This window comes from Pan troglodytes, chromosome 12 (assembly GCF_028858775.2).
Source record: "Pan troglodytes isolate AG18354 chromosome 12, NHGRI_mPanTro3-v2.0_pri, whole genome shotgun sequence".
In the NCBI taxonomy this organism is placed as follows: Eukaryota; Metazoa; Chordata; class Mammalia; order Primates; family Hominidae; genus Pan; species Pan troglodytes.
The window spans coordinates 20,410,491-20,426,851 of record NC_072410.2 but is presented as its reverse complement, the minus strand read 5'-3'; the positions used below and the strand labels follow the sequence as shown (position 1 = coordinate 20,426,851).

The 16,361-nt window shown below is 39.8% G+C and overlaps 1 protein-coding gene and 1 pseudogene across 2 annotated transcripts; both read left to right on the top strand.

Annotated features, from left to right (window-relative positions):
• Positions 1-773: 773 nt before the first annotated feature.
• On the top strand, positions 774-5,059 carry LOC459464 (6-phosphogluconate dehydrogenase, decarboxylating-like). Of its 2 annotated transcripts, XM_016949193.3 has the most exons (2): positions 3,143-3,368; positions 3,437-5,059. In XM_016949193.3, exons 1-2 carry the CDS (start codon positions 3,276-3,278, stop codon positions 4,658-4,660), a joined length of 1,317 nt encoding a protein of 438 aa, XP_016804682.2. In that variant the 5' UTR covers positions 3,143-3,275; the 3' UTR covers positions 4,661-5,059. The 2 variants fall into 2 exon arrangements, with proteins under 2 accessions (XP_054534100.1, XP_016804682.2); XM_054678125.1 differs by having other exon boundaries at positions 774-5,059.
• Positions 5,060-10,109: 5,050 nt separating this feature from the next.
• LOC100614831 (short-chain dehydrogenase/reductase family 42E member 1-like) lies at positions 10,110-14,439 on the top strand (annotated as a pseudogene).
• Positions 14,440-16,361: the final 1,922 nt, after the last annotated feature.

The following is a 16,361-nucleotide window of genomic DNA, read 5'->3' as shown; positions in this document are numbered from 1 at the left end:
GTGGCCTCTGCTGAGATACAGGGAGTTAGAACCTCCGGCATCTGCTAGGAGCCCCTGGCCTGTGTTGAGGCAAATGACTCGCCAGTTGGGTTTGCTGGGGCTCTCAGCGAGGCGCAGAAAGGAGGCAGTTGTCCAAAGAGAGGACATTAGCAAAATCAGTGCCCCAAACCAAGTTGAATCATAGCTGTAAATACTCAGAGGAATTAACCTGTCACCTTGGTCTGAAGTTCAGCTGTGAGGGAGGGGACCCAGGGTTAGCAGAAGCCATCTGAGCAGAAGCTGCTCTGAGCAGTGTGAACTTAAGCAATGCAAGGATCTTCAAAGAGTGACCAAGCCACAGACCTAACAGGAAACTCATGGGCAGGACACAGGGCCCTCCAGCCCCACCTGCGTGCCATGCTGATAGTGATCACAGTCCAGGCTGGGAGCTTAAGACCAACACCTAGATTTCTGTGTGAGACTTTTGAAAATTTTTATCTCCTTCTGGCATATAACTCGCGGGTGCACAGACACACCGGGAGAACACCATACCTCATTTACGTGATTGCTACAATTTGATGTGTGTGTTTAATAATTAATAGTGAACATGTTAACTGACTTTCAAATAGTGGCTTGGGAGTCTTGGGGTTCCTCAGAGGTGACTCAGGGACCATCCTGGATGGTGGAATGGAAAATTGGAGAACATGGGAGCTGGGCTCCTGGATCTTCCCTTTCACCTCACTGCTCCCACCCCCTCCACATACCACAACTAGAGCCACACTGCTTTTATCCATGTTGTATGTTGAGGACTCACATAACATTTTATTTAACAGAACAGAATACTTCCGAGGAGGTCATGGTTTAGATACAATGAATATAATTCTCTCTAGCCAGTTTAAACAGAAATCATTACAGAATTATTTAGAGAGATGAAGAAACCGACTCTAGGCTCCTCTTCCAGGGATGTCTTCCAAAGTCATATGAAAAACCTGGGCTGCCAAATAGAGCTGTTGATCTTGCCACAACCAGAAAGAAATCTGTGCAACCAGGAAGCTCTTGCTGCAGCTGCCAGCTCCGGAAACAGACAGGCTGAAGTCTAAGTTGACTGAGAGCCATCTAATATGGAATTGTTGATTGAGAAGGCCAGTTGTGCACCTAACTGAGACCGCCAGGAGCAGCAGCTTTGAGTGGCAGTCTTAACAGGAGGTGAGGCTGGGCACTGCCATTCAAACATTGGCAGAAATGGCACTGCAGGCGCCACCTTCTGATCCAAGCCTTTTGCTTTAGATGTTCTCCAAGTGAACACTATTAAGATGAGAGATGAGACAATAGCAGAGCACAGAGGTCAGTAAGTCAATGCCTTAGGCCTAGAGTTTTCTCTAGAAGAACATTTGGCTCTGGTTACTTGCACATGGGCCTGACGAGAAACCATCTTGGTCATAGGGTGACCTTGGAAAGAAACAGACTAAGGCCACTTATATTGGGTTTTATACCACTTACAACCAGACTTAATATGGACAAATATAAACTCCAAAACATGCCTTAGAAACAATGCCCTCTATAACGAAACTGACTTTAGAATAATTATCTCAAATGGCCTGTGAAAATGAATGAACGAATGAATGGCTTTTTAGAAATAGGTGTAGCAAAAGAATTAGCTTTAAAACTTTCAAGATTCTGTTACATTGTTTATTTCTCTCAGTGATCATGTGCACTGTGTACAGAATGAAATTAAAAGATGAATGAAGGTGTTACTAAGATATGATCCATAACTGGCTTGCATTTTTTAACAAATATACATGAAATTAAGCATTTCTATGAGAGCTGTCCTCTTGGAAGTAAGCATGTAAGCAGATCACACACTTTCTATAATGATTTTCTTGAATCAAACCACTTTTAAAACTATGTCTTTAGAAACTCACAAACCAAGGCACAAAATAGCCAATACCCTTACATTTTCATTCTTTAGTCATGTATTTTTGAAATTACCAAAGTCACTTGAGCTAAGGTTGAAGAGTAATGGTGATAACCAAGTTGATTTTTTTAAAAATCAAAAGCAAGGTGTGATGTTAAAGTTACATTTGTTTTCTGCAGTGAGTTGCAAACCAGTTACTGACTTTTCAAGTTGTTTCTCTTGATTTTCAGTGTTATCATATTATTACATTCAAATTGTGAAACTTAGAAAAAGTATGGCCAAGAGGGAATTCAAGTTTATATTAAGCAAAGAGAAAAAAAGAGAGCACTTGGCTGCTTTAACTTTACATTTTAAAATGTTTATTATGAAACATTTGAAACATATGGAGAAGTAGAAGGAAATATGCAACAAATATTCATATATCTACAATCCAGACTCAAAGATTGTTAACATTTTCCCATATTTAATTTATCCCTGTCTTTTTTTCATACTGGATGTTTTTGTTGTAGGTTTCGTGCATCATGATGACATTACTCTTGAATACTTCCGCATGCATCTCCAGTAAATAGGTGCTTATCTTCAAAATCACGATTGCCAACATTTAACAAAATTAACAATCATTTTCTAACACTAAAATTGTCTATTTTGGGCCATCTTCAGGTTGATTCCTAAGTTCTTTTGACTCCACTGTAGTATTTTTGATCATTTCCTAATTTTGTTGTTGTGATTTTCTGATATGGGAAGGTGTTCCAGGCTTGTTCTTTTCTTAGTCCCGGACAAAGCCATTTCTCTAAGGAGCCATGGTTCCTTTCAGTGAGAAATTGTTTTCAGAGACCACAATTTGGGTCTAACAGTTGCACCCTCTTAACTGAGTTCATCAATGTTTCTAGGCTTTCTAAGTAGATATAATAAGGAAATACATATACATCCATAAAATGAATTATAAATTAATACTGAAAATCCAATTTAAATTTAGGACCGCAGGTTTTACTTAGCCTCATCAACTTTACATTGGAATCACTGCCACGCAGAAAATTCCAGTTCCCAATGGCATCAACGTAATTGTTAATTTGCTTTATCCCGCAATGTACATATATCCAAAAGGCATATATTTCGGAAGAATTATAATACCAACACATCCTTTAATATTTTGTTTCCTAAAAATAGTTGAAAACATTTTTGTACTGTTTTATCCCTTGAGAATATTTCACTAGAATATAGAGTCATCATTGTATTCTAAAGTTATTTGAAATTATTCCGCCCTCACTCGTCCTCCGCGCGTCGCCGCTCTTCGGTTCTGCTCTGTCCGCCGCCGTGGCCCAAGCTGACATCGCGCTGATCGGATTGGCCGTCATGGGCCAGAACTTAATTCTGAACATGAATGACCACGGCTTTGTGGTCTGTGCTTTTAATAGGACTGTCTCCAAAGTTGATGATTTCTTGGCCAATGAGGCAAAGGGAACCAAAGTGGTGGGTGCCCAGTCCCTGAAAGAGATGGTCTCCAAGCTGAAGAAGCCCCGACGGATCATCCTCCTGGTGAAGGCTGGGCAAGCTGTGGATGATTTCATCGAGAAATTGGTACCATTGTTGGATACTGGTGACATCATCATTGACGGAGGAAATTCTGAATATAGGGACACCACAAGACGGTGCCGAGACCTCAAGGCCAAGGGAATTTTATTTGTGGGGAGTGGAGTCAGTGGTGGAGAGGAAGGGGCCCGGTATGGCCCATCGCTCATGCCAGGAGGGAACAAAGAAGCGTGGCCCCACATCAAGACCGTCTTCCAAGGCATTGCTGCAAAAGTAGGAACTGGAGAACCCTGCTGTGACTGGGTGGGAGATGAGGGAGCAGGCCACTTCGTGAAGATGGTGCACAACGGGATAGAGTATGGGGACATGCAGCTGATCTGTGAGGCATACCACCTGATGAAAGACGTGCTGGGCATGGCGCAGGACGAGATGGCCCAGGCCTTTGAGGATTGGAATAAGACAGAGCTAGACTCATTCCTGATTGAAATCACAGCCAATATTCTCAAGTTCCAAGATACCGATGGCAAACACCTGCTGCCAAAGATCAGGGACAGCGCGGGGCAGAAGGGCACAGGGAAGTGGACCGCCATCTCCGCCCTGGAATACGGCGTACCCGTCACCCTCATTGGAGAAGCTGTCTTTGCTCGGTGCTTATCATCTCTGAAGGATGAGAGAATTCAAGCTAGCAAAAAGCTGAAGGGTCCCCAGAAGTTCCAGTTTGATGGTGATAAGAAATCATTCCTGGAGGACATTCGGAAGGCACTGTACGCTTCCAAGATCATCTCTTATGCTCAAGGCTTTATGCTGCTAAGGCAGGCAGCCACCGAGTTTGGCTGGACCCTCAATTATGGTGGCATCGCCCTGATGTGGAGAGGGGGCTGCATCATTAGAAGTGTATTCCCAGGAAAGGTAAAGGATGCATTTGATCGAAACCCGGAACTTCAGAACCTCCTACTGGAAGACTTTTTTAAGTCAGCTGTTGAGAACTGCCAGGACTCCTGGCGGCGGGCAGTCAGCACTGGGGTCCAGGCTGGCATTCCCATGCCCTGTTTTACCACTGCCCTCTCCTTCTATGACGGGTACAGACATGAGATGCTTCCAGCCAGCCTCATCCAGGCTCAGCGGGATTACTTCGGGGCTCACACCTATGAACTCTTGGCCAAACCAGGGCGGTTTATCCACACCAACTGGACAGGCCATGGTGGCACTGTGTCATCCTCGTCATGCAATGCCTGATCATGCTGCTCCTGTCACCCTCCACGATTCCACAGACCAGGACATTCCGTGTGCCTCATGGCACTGCCACATGGCCCTTTGCCCTATTTTCTGTTCAGTTTTTTAAAAGTGTTGTAAGAGACTCCTGAGGAAGACACACAGTTTATTTGTAAAGTAGCTCTGTGAGAGCCACCATGCCCTCTGCCCTTGCCTCTTGGGACTGACCAGGAGCTGCTCATGTGCGTGAGAGTGGGAACCATCTCCTTGCGGCAGTGGCTTCCGCGTGCCCCGTGTGCTGGTGCGGTTCCCATCACGCAGACGGGAAGGGTGTTTGCGCACTCTGATCAACTGGAACCTCTGTATCATGCGGCTGAATTCCCTTTTTCCTTTACTCAATAAAAGCTACATCAGACTGAAAAAAAAAAAAAAGAAATTATTCCTCTTATTGTGGTTTTGTCAGTTAAACATATTTATTTGTTTTGTTCTGATATTTAGGAATTGATTTTTAAAATTTTATTTTGTTTTATAATAGGGCAAAACATTTTTCAAAATGATGTTGGTTTATCCTTCTATATTTTTATATAAGTAAATATTCATGCATATTTATTTCTTGTCACCTCTCACAGACAAATAGTAGAGATAAACAGTAGATATTATATACAATTTCTCCCCTTGATTTTACCACTTGATAATATATTCTAGAGATCACTCCATAATTGTACATGGAACTATTTCTGATAAATACTTTTCTAATACAGATACATGGTATACCATTGTGTGGCTGTACTATAGTTTATTCAATCAGTCCCAAATATTTCCAGTCTTCCGCTCTTACAATTTATGTTACAAAGAAGTCTTATGCATGCATACTTCATGCTTTTTCCTTAGAATATTTTTGGGATATTAGACATAGGATTGCTGGGTCAGAGGGTAATACATATGTAATTTTCCTCCATATTGCCCAATTCATCTTCATAGGGGTTGTAACATTTTGTATTCTTATCGTCAATGTCTTGGAGTGCTTGTCCCTTAGCTTTGGCCCATTTCTCTACAGAGATTTTGATCTCTTTCATTACCATTGTGAGAAGGTTTTTACATGGTAGACATATTAAGACTTTGTGATGTAAATTGCAATTGTTTTCCAGTTTTTCTTCTTTGCTTTTAGATTTTAAAAGAATTAATCTATTCTTTCAATACAGATATGGACTCATTTTTCACTTTAAATCTTCAATCCATTTGGAATTTATTATGGTGTTTCGTCTGAGAAATGGATCCATTGCATTGTTTTCATATGTCTGTGTATTTATCATAACACCACTTCTTAAAAAGGTCATTTTTTTACCCACTAACATAAGATGCCCATTTAATGTCTATTCAATTTCCATATCCTATTAGACCTAGTTCTGGACCATCTATTCTGTTCCATTCGTTAATGTGTTTTAAATTGACACATAATGATTGTACATATTTGTGGGGTACACTGTATGTTTTGATACATGCTTACATTATTAAAACTGAAATCAGGGTATTTAGCATATCCATCACTTCACACATTTATCGTCTTTGTGATCAGGACATTTAAAACCCTCTGTTCCAGCTATTTTTAAATCTATAATACCATCTTGTTAACCATAGGCACCCTATGTGCAATGAAACACCAAAATTTACCCCTCCTAACTGTACTTTTGTACCTATAGGCCAATTTCTCCCTATCCTTCTGCTTCCTAGCCTGTGGTAACCGCTATCCTAACTCTCTACTTCTATGTGTTCAACTTCTTTAGATTCCATGTATGAGTGATATAATGCGGTATTCATCTTTCTGTGCCTGGCTTATTTCACTTAATATAATGTCCTCCAGGTTTATACATGTGGCAAATGACAGGATTTCTTTTTGTTAATTGGATACATAATATTTTATTGTGTATACATACTCCATTTCCTTTATGCATTCATTCACTGATAGACACTTCGGTTGATTCCATATCTTGGCTATTGCAAATGGTGTTGCAATAAACATGAGAGTGCAGATATCTCTTTAACATACTGATTTCATTTTGTTGGAGGGATATATACTCAGCAGTGGGATTTCTGAATTATATGGTAGTTCTATTTTTTAATTATTTGAGGAATCTTAATACTATTTTCCATAATGGCTGTACCAATTTACATTCCTACCAACAGTATATAAGAGTTTCCCTTTCTCCCTGTTTGTACCAGCATTTGTTATTTTTTATCTTTTTGATAATTGCCATTTTAATTGAGGTGAGTTTTTATCTCTTTGTAGTTTTGACCTGCATTTTCCTAATAATTAGTGATATTGAACATTTTTTTCATATACCTGTTGACCATTTGTATGTTATCTTTTGAGACATAGATATCCAGATATTTTCTCCACTTTAACAGTATTAATTCTAATCCATGAACATGGAATACCTTTCCAATATTTTGTGTGGTCTTCAATTTTTTAAATCAATGTTTTATAGTTTTAAGTGTGGAGATTTTTCGCCTCCTTGGCTAAATCATTACTAAGTATTTTATTTCTTTCGTAGCTATTGTAAATGGGATCGTTTTCTTGATTCCTTTATCAGACAGTTTGCTATTTGGGTGTAAAAATGTTATTGATTTTTGTATGTTGATTTCATATCCTGCAACTCTACTGAATTTATTAGTTCTCACCATTTTTTAGTGAATTCTTTGGCATTTTCTATACATATTATCATGTTGTCTAATAAACAGGGATAATTTCATTTCTTCCTTTCCAATTTTGATGCCTTTTACTTATTTCTCTTGCTTGTTTACACTGGCTAGGACTTACAGTACTACATTGAATAGAAGTGGTGAAAGTGGGCATCCTTATCTTATTCCAAATCTTAGAGAAATTTTTTCAATTTTTTCCCATTCAGTATGATATTAGTTGTGGGTTTTTATATATGGCTTTTATTGCATTGATGTGGGTTTTATATATGGCTTTTATTGCATTGTCATACCTACACCTTCTGTTCCCAATTTGTTGACAGCTCTACCATGAAGGAATGTTAAATTTTGTCAAATGCTTTTTTGGCATCTATTGGAATGATCATACAGTTTTTGTCCTTCATTCTGTTAATGTGATACATCATGTTTATTGATTTCCATATGTTGAAACATCCTCACATTCCTGGATTAAATCCCACTTGATAATGGTGAAAAATCTTTTTAATGTGCTGTTGAACTCAGATTGCTAGTATTTTGTTGAGGGATTTTGCATTTATATATATCAGGAATATTGGCCTGTAGTTTTCTTTTTTCATTGTGTCCTTGTCTGGTTTTGGTATCATCGTAATGCTTGCCTTGTAGAATGCGTTTGAATGTATTCCCTTCTCTTCAATTTTTAAATAATAGTTTTAGTAGAATTGGTGTTATTCTTTAAATGTTTCACAGAATTTAGTAATGAAGCTATCAGCTCCTGGGCTTTTCTTTGATGGGAGACTTTTTACTGATTTAATATTATTACTTGTTATTGATTCTTCAGGTTTTCTGTTTCTTCATGGTAGGTTATATGTGTCCAGAAATGTATCCATTTTTTCTAGTTTATCCAATTTGTTGGCATATAATTGTTCACAATAGCCTCTTACAATCCTTTGTATTTCTATGGTATCGGTTATAACATTTCCTTTTTTGTCTCTGATTCTATTTATTCTAGTTTTCTCTACTTTTTTTCTTAGTTAATCTGACTAAATAAATGTAACAGACATTTCCAGAACATTCCATTCAACAGCTGCATAATATAGATTCTTCTCAACATGGGACATTCTCTAGGATAGAACATATATTAGGCCACAAAACAAGTCTTAAAAAATTTAAGAAGATTAAAATCATATCAAATATCTTTTCTGAGCACAATGGTATACAATTAGAAATCAATACAAGAGAATTTTCAAAAACTTTACAAACACATGGAAACTAAACAACATGTTTAGTGTTTTTTTAAAACATAAGTGTGTGTTTATTTTTGTTCAAAACCTTTTCTGCAACTTTGGAGGTGACCATATAGTTTTAGACCATATAGACCATTCATATTCCATAGAGAATGTAAATGTTTTCATAATATCAAACCAACTTTGCAGTTCTGCAATCCTAATGAATTTTAAAAATATGTATTTTATGTGCTAATATTTTATTTAGAACTTTGTATATATACTTCTAAGTAAGATTTGTCTGTAGTTGTGTGTATGTGTGCAAAACCTTTGCCATAGCATCCCATTATTAAATATTAGTAGACAGTGAAAAATCCTTACATATTTAAGAAAATCCTTTACTGTGAAAGGCCATGATTAACAAATAACAAAATGGAACTTGGAGATAACAGAGATAAGCCAAAGGAAAAACATATTTAAAGAACAAACTTTAATATTTTCAGAGAGACAAGAAAAGATATTACATCAGAGCATAATAAAGATGAGTTGGAAATTAGAAATGAATTAGCTAAAGTGGAAAAGACAATAACAGGGTTGGAGGATAATGAAGTGTTACCCAGAATGTAAAACAAGGAGCTAAATAAATGAAAATAGAGAAAAAATAGAAGAATTTGCAAATTAGTCTAATAACATTTTTGGAAATAAGAAAGCATCTCAAAATAGAATGATATGAAGCTCCAGATTGAAAGAGCCCACCAATTAATTACTCAGCAAAATGGAGACAGAACTGCCGTAACATTTTGGAAGAAAATATTATGTATTGCCTAAATTTCTCTACTGAGTCAAACAATTATTCAAATATGAGGGTAAAATAGATATTTTCAGACAAGTAAGGCTTCAAGATATTTGCTGCCATGTCCCTTTGTCTGAGATCTCCTGGAAGAAGCGGTCCTCCATAAAGGGAACATATAGTACTTTGGGCTTCAGGGAAACGGAATCCAGCTAAGGAAAATGGTGGAAGGCATCTCCAGATCTCCAGACTGATGATAAATGGAAATCCAATGCTGGAAATTGTGCATTTGCCATATTTAAGCAGAAGAGCAAGTTCTAGGTAGATGGTCTTTAGGAAGGAGATTTCCTAATGTGTTGAATGCATTGAAAATGCATTAATGTGTTGAATGCATTTAAAATGCATTAATGTGAGAATGCATTAATTTTCTACTAGAAATACATTTCTAGTGGAGAATTTAAAAACATATTAATGAAAGATATAAAGAAATTTAACTAAATGAATAAAAATAATTTTTTGTACTATTCAAGGACTGATAATGAATAATAATAGAATTTAATTTGGAAAATGCAAGAAGGGGATCATTGAAAATTTGATAGGATCAGTGTAAATTTCTTTTGTTACTAAATGAGTGCTGGAATTTGAATATTTTGGAAAGTAAGTTGGGTGATAGGAGGTAATTGCCAAGGGAGTGGGTTGCTTTCAATTGGGAATATAGAGGCATAGCAATTATTAGCAATGACAAGTCTAGGTTATGATTACAGGAATAAATAGTGAAGTAAGGATGGAATACAAGAGCTTTAGAGGAGAGGAAGTCAAAGAACTGAGAGACGGGGACGTTAAACGGATCATCTATATCAATGCTAATACCAAGAATCAAAGCAGGAAGAGTTCTGAAGAGTAAGAGTAAGCCCAGAACTAAACTCTTCAGGGAATAAAGCAGAGTGTCCCAGGGCTTTGTGGATGACTGCAACAAGTAGGGATACTGGGTGGGATAGCCCAAGGACATGATATTTGAAGCTGGGGGTCCTTAGGGAGGAGGGAGGTACAGTGGCTGGAAACCAATGGTACCTGGAGTCGGGGAGGGAAAACAACCACCATGTAAGTGAGCTGCTAGAGAAACTATGTCCTGAGGGGAGAGTCAAGCAGCAGGTTGTGGGGGACAGACGATTGAAAGTCTAGAGAAGAGTGTGAAAATATTAGAGCTCATCGCCTTCACCATCTACACGTAAGGTTTAAAAAAAATTAATGAAAATTCAGTGAATTATCTCAAGAAGCCATTCTTCAGTCCTCAGGTTGGCTAAGAGCTCCTCCCCTGTGGTCTGCTGTGTATCTTTGTCTAGCATTACAGTATAAGAAGTGACCTTTAGAGGTTCTGCTCCCTCAACTCAACTGTTAACCCTTGAAGGACAAAAATCATCTCATATTCATCTGTAAGATGACAGTTCCCAGTGAGAAAAGAAAAAGAGTTCAGAGCAGCATGAGCCATGTGAGGTATGCAAAGTTTATCAGGCCCAGAGAGACATAAGTATGAGACTAAAGTCATGGCCTCTCTCCACCCATGCCTGGTGGCATCTTCCTGCCCCCAAGCATGACTAATTCAAGCCAATTAGGCCTACCCACTTTATGGTTGGAGGTCAGGATCGCATCCATGGCATAGACAAGATCTAGGGAACTCAAAGGTTACCGACAGCAGGGGAAAGGCAGCGCATAGGTAAATGCGGACAGTTCCCACTCCCAGGCCCCCTGTTAACATGGGTGAAAAGCTGCATTGGCACCCACGGGTTGCACCCTGCTGAGGTCACTAGGACTTGGGAATATAAGGATGGAAAAAAGAAAAGGGGATGCTTCTTTCTCTCCCTCACATACCCCAGGTATTCGCTGGGAAGATAAAGAAACTAGGGATGCCTTGTTCCCTTCTTTCTAGATGGGTAACCAATCATCTTCAGCGTGTGTTTCTCTCAAATGCCTCCTGAATCACTGGGATTCCTTTGAGGAAAAAAGAAAAAGCCTTCTTTCCCCTTTTGCCTCCTCTGTCCTCTCTTCACAGATGGGTAATTGTGTCCCCATATCACAGGACACTCCCCTTGGGTGCACCCCCCCCAAACAGGGAAAACTTAATTACCCCAAACCTTAAGCTGCTTGGCTTAAAACCGAGCTCAGGGGAAGGGAACCCAGAAGTCTGACATGCCGGCAAAAGGATAAAAGTTTTTACCAGTCGGACTTCTGGCTTCCCTCTCCCTGTACAAACGATTGAATGGATGATAAAATCACTGTTTATATCCTCTGTGAAGTTTGGATTAACGGAAAAAAGAATTTATGCGGCCAGTCTTAAGCTGTAACCAATCTGGTGTGCTTTGCGTGACTTTCTATATGGTTCTGCATGAAGAGGAATACCTTAGGATAGAATATGGGCCTAGGACCCCATAAGCCTACTGTTCAAGCCAGCCAGGCAAATGGTCAGCAACCAGCTTCGGGTCTCCATCTTGTTTTATGTTCTTGGGAGTTTGACATTGTAACCATGTGGCAATACTTTGTTTTGGTCTCTGCCATTTTATAACGGCAGCCTGGGTTCAATTCTGGCTTAGGGAATGAGTACTTTCTGGTTAATATCGTGTGACTTTTACCATTTGCTGATTTTCTTCCCCTCTGTGAACAACTTCTAGCTTCCTTTCTTAAATCTTCCTTTCTCAGAGTCACCTTTAAAGATTGCAGATTTTGTAAAAACTGCTTACCACTACTTTGAAAATACCTCATACACTCACAGTTAAGTCATAACCTTAGTTGAGGCTTGTTGGTTTCATCTGTGAGGTTACTTTCCATAAAGTTCAAAAGCCAGAAATATTGGCCGCGTGGCCTGGCTAAAGTCGGTTAACAGGGGACTTAAAAAGACTTTCTTAAAGAGTGCTCAGCTTAATTAAAAGTGGATATCCGAGGTATTGGTATATTTAAAAGGCCTTTTTTTTTTCCCCTTGGATCTTGTTTTTCTGGAAAAAGGCTTTTTCTTGGTCAACTGAATTATTTTTCTCCATTTAGTCTTGCCATTCTCGGTGCACGCATGAGAGGCCCTAAGATAACTTGTGAGAGCATGGGACTCCTTGGGAAAAACAGAGAAGGTGCTACAGACCCCATTTTGGGAAGAAAGCTCTGTTTTCCTTATGGAACCCCAGAAATTAAAAACAGATAAGTCCCTCCCAAAATCTGTTTTTGTTTTCCAGCTATGCCTGTTTCTTGGGCCCTGAAAACTGCATGCTTTCCTAGCCCTGCTTCTTGAAGGACTCCACCCTGAGGCCAATGACCCAATTAGGAGATAGGCAAATGAAAAAATCTTTTTTTGTTTTTGAAACAGCATCTTGCTCTGTCACCCAGGCTAGAGTGCAATGCTGCAGTCTCTGCTCACTGCAACCTCTGCCTCCCGGGTTCAAGCGATTCTCCTGTCTCAGCCCCCCGAGTAGCTGGGATTACAGGTGCACACCAAAACACCCAGCTAATTTTTGTATTTTTAGTAGAGATGGGGTTTCACCATGTTGGCCAGGCTGGTCTCGAACTTCTGACCTCAAGTGATCTGCCCGCCTTGGCCTCCCAAACTGCTGGGATTACAGGCATGAGCCACTGCGCTCGGCTCCAAATGAAAACTCTTACAACTACTGGATCTTCTTCTGTCTGTCTGTGTAATCATATGTGTTATGTGTGTGATGGTTATATAAAACAGCTCTAATTCATTGACCTAAAGAAAAATAAACACTTAGATCAAATATTTTTCAAGGAGAAATAAAAGCTGTAATGCCTTTTAGTTCATGTGACTTTAATCTCTGAAGCATAAAAACAGTTTTAAAGATAATTGGTAAAGTGCAAATGTCTTCATATGTAAATATATGGTCTAAATTATGTGGGTCAGATACTAGGTTTGCTAAATGTTTTAAGGTTATAAACTACTTTTTTAGCTTTTGAGAACCATTTGATTTGTATACTTTACAATTTGGGAAGGCTTGTGGACATATGGAATTGCCCACCCCTTTAACTATGCTGGAAAGAGTAAGACCTTATCTGTGACTAGAACATAATTAAAATAACTTACCAGAGGCCAGTCTGAGGGCTCCAGTGCCCGAGTAGAGGCAGCAGGTGGCTCCCAAGGCCTGGGCCAGCCGGCCTCCTTCAGTCTGCAGGCCACGCCCTTCTTCCTGCTGCTGTCCAGTTGTCTTTTGACTGCCACATATAGACCCCCAAAGATCTCCAAAGGAAACTTTCCTCATTACAGGAGGAGGTGGCTATTTTGGTTTCCACCTGGGCCATGCTCTGAACCAAAAGGGAGTCCACGTAATTCTATTTGACATCAGCAGTCCTGCTCAAACCATTCCAGAAGGAATCAAGTTTGTACATGGAGACATCCGCCACCTCTCTGACATAGAGAAAGCCTTGACAGAGATGTCACATGTGTGTTCCATATTGCCTCTTATGGTTTGTCAGGGAAGGAGCAACTAAATCAAAACCTGATCAAAGAAGTCAGCATTGGGAGTACAGACAACATCCTCCAGGTTTGCCAGAGGAGGGGGGTGCCAGAGAAGAAGGTGCTGGAGGCGAAGAGCACACCCCTGGACAGAGGTGATGGTGTCTTAAGAACCTGTGCTCTGAGGCCGGCTGGCATCTATGGGCCTGGAGAACAAAGACACCTTCCCAGAATAGTCAGCTATATTGAGAAAGACACGTTCAAGTTTGTCTGTGGAGATCCCAGAAGCCTGGTTGAGTCTGTCCATGTGGATAACTTGGTGCAGGCTCACATTCTGGCCTCAGAGGCCTTGAGAGCTGACAAGGGCCATATTGCCTCTGGACAGCCCTACTTCATCTCAGATGGCTGACCAGTGAACAATTTTGAGTTCTTCTGGCCTCTGGTTGAGGATCTGGATTACATGCTCCCATCCACCCACCAGCTGTTGACCGTGGTCTACTGCTTTGCTTTCCTAAAACAGATGGCTCGCTTCATTTTGGGTTGACTCTACAACTTCCAGCCCCTCCTCACCCACACTGAAGGTTACAAAACTGGTGTCACCCATTATTTTAGCTTAGGGAAAGCCAAGAAAGAGATAACCAAATTTATTTGTCAATCATGTTCTTGACTGTAACTACACTGGACATTTTGTCATTCATAGACAATTGTTGTCTTGTTTTGATTCTTTTCAAAAGATGGTTTGTAATCAGCTATAGAACTTTGACAGGTGCTCTAAAATGCAGGTTTCTGAGAACTTTGGAGATTATAATATTGGAATAGAGGGAAATGTACAGGATTCATGAAGAGCTGAAATGTTCATGAATATCAAGCAGAACAAGAGTTAATGGAATAGACTGAGCTAATAGAAAACTGAAGTAATGTTTTTAACTTTTGGCTTAAAACGTTGCTGATCCTTGTTTTTCAGAGGCAAGGAAACTTATTTTGAGCTATCTACAGTCTTTAATAATTGAGTAAGCTATACTCTTCTGAACAAAATTTGGAGTGTATTTGTTTCTCTCTCTGCCTGGCTTCTCCAGAATTTGGAAACTATTTGTAAGTATTCTTAGCTTGTGGCAATACAGTTATTTGCATCAGTGTAATAAAAGTCCATTTTCTTTTGCAACAGGACACAATTGGAGAAACTGGTTGTTTACCAAGGCTTTGACTGGAAGGATATGCTTCCACTTAAGGAATCTGGCTTGACTTGAAGAGCCAATAAAAGCCCCCTAGGAAAACTGGCCTCATTCCTTGTCTACACCATCCCTGCACAGGATTCCTAACCTGTGGTGACTAAAGAATGTCATTTTCTAACGGGCCCTATGTTTTTGGGACTTAAAGAAGAGAGAAATTCACAAAACTCATAGGTGTTTGAGGGTACAAACCCACGGCTAGGCTGGGCTTTAAAAGGTCTTATCTGAGATTTCTTGTGGAACAGAGTTCCCTCAAAGCCAATTTAAAAGCCTATGTGAAAAATAATTATTCTTGCTGCACTTTATGCAAATAATCAGGCTAAGTATAAGACTAAAATCTATTTTGCAAACAACTCAGTCCTATCGTGATTTGTTTTTGATAAAAATGAGGACTGGAGAGAGAAAAATTATGTTTCAAAACATATATACTTGTCATTAAATTCTAATCTCATCAATTGTTTTTAAGATTTTGCCTACATTTTAGACTAACCTTGCTTATTCCTGTGAACCAACCAGTGATCTCTGGCTACAGATCAGAAGAAACAAAAGGGATGGGTAAAGTAAAAATCTGGATCAATGTTTTAATTCTGAGCAATTATCTTGCAAATCCTGCCAGGTGAACCCAGAGGGTTCTTTTTTTGGGGGGGAAATAAGACCAAGGGAGCTAACCAAAGCAAAGCACCATGCATCCAAATCTTAGCAGGCATAGCTGTAGCCATCAGTTATCTGGGCATATTGGCAGCCTTGGGATTTTTGAGCTGTCCTTCCCCCCTTGTTTCATTTTTATATATGTCTGCTAATAACCCAAATTGTTTATTCTCATTTAGAGGCCATTAAACTTCAAATGATGATGCAAATGAATCCATGCATGGATATGCTATTCTTCCAGGGACCCTTAAACCATACTTAGGAGGAGCCCTAATTCAGCTTTCGCAGAACAGCACACCCTGTCAGCAGGAAGCAGTTAAGAACAGTCATTATCCACTTTCTCTAATAGCAGTTGGGGTCTCCTCCTGGAGGGGGTAATGAAAGGAGTTAGCCAGCTTGCCTGAGGCAGACAGTAAGAGAAGGGTCCCCAGAGAACCGGCGACCCACCCCACAAGCGCTTACATCAGTTGTTTTGTGCAGATAAGGGAACTTGCACAGGAGGCTTGCCTAAACATGCCTACAGTGGAAAATCCCATCCCTTAAAACATGTGCAGTAAGGAAAATAAATCAATACGGAGCAAGTCAGTCTAAGTGCCCACGTGTTCATTGGAAGGACGGGGTGGAGCTACCAGGAATTCACACCTTATGCCCTGGTATTCAACTGTGAAGGGGGCAGCCGGAAACCTGCTTTTCAGGGTCCCTGTCTGCTGAG

Coding starts and splice junctions, on each gene's coding strand:
- LOC459464 (XM_054678125.1), top strand. CDS start 3,248: ATGGGCCAGAACTTAATTCTGAACATGAATGACCACGGCTTTGTGGTC.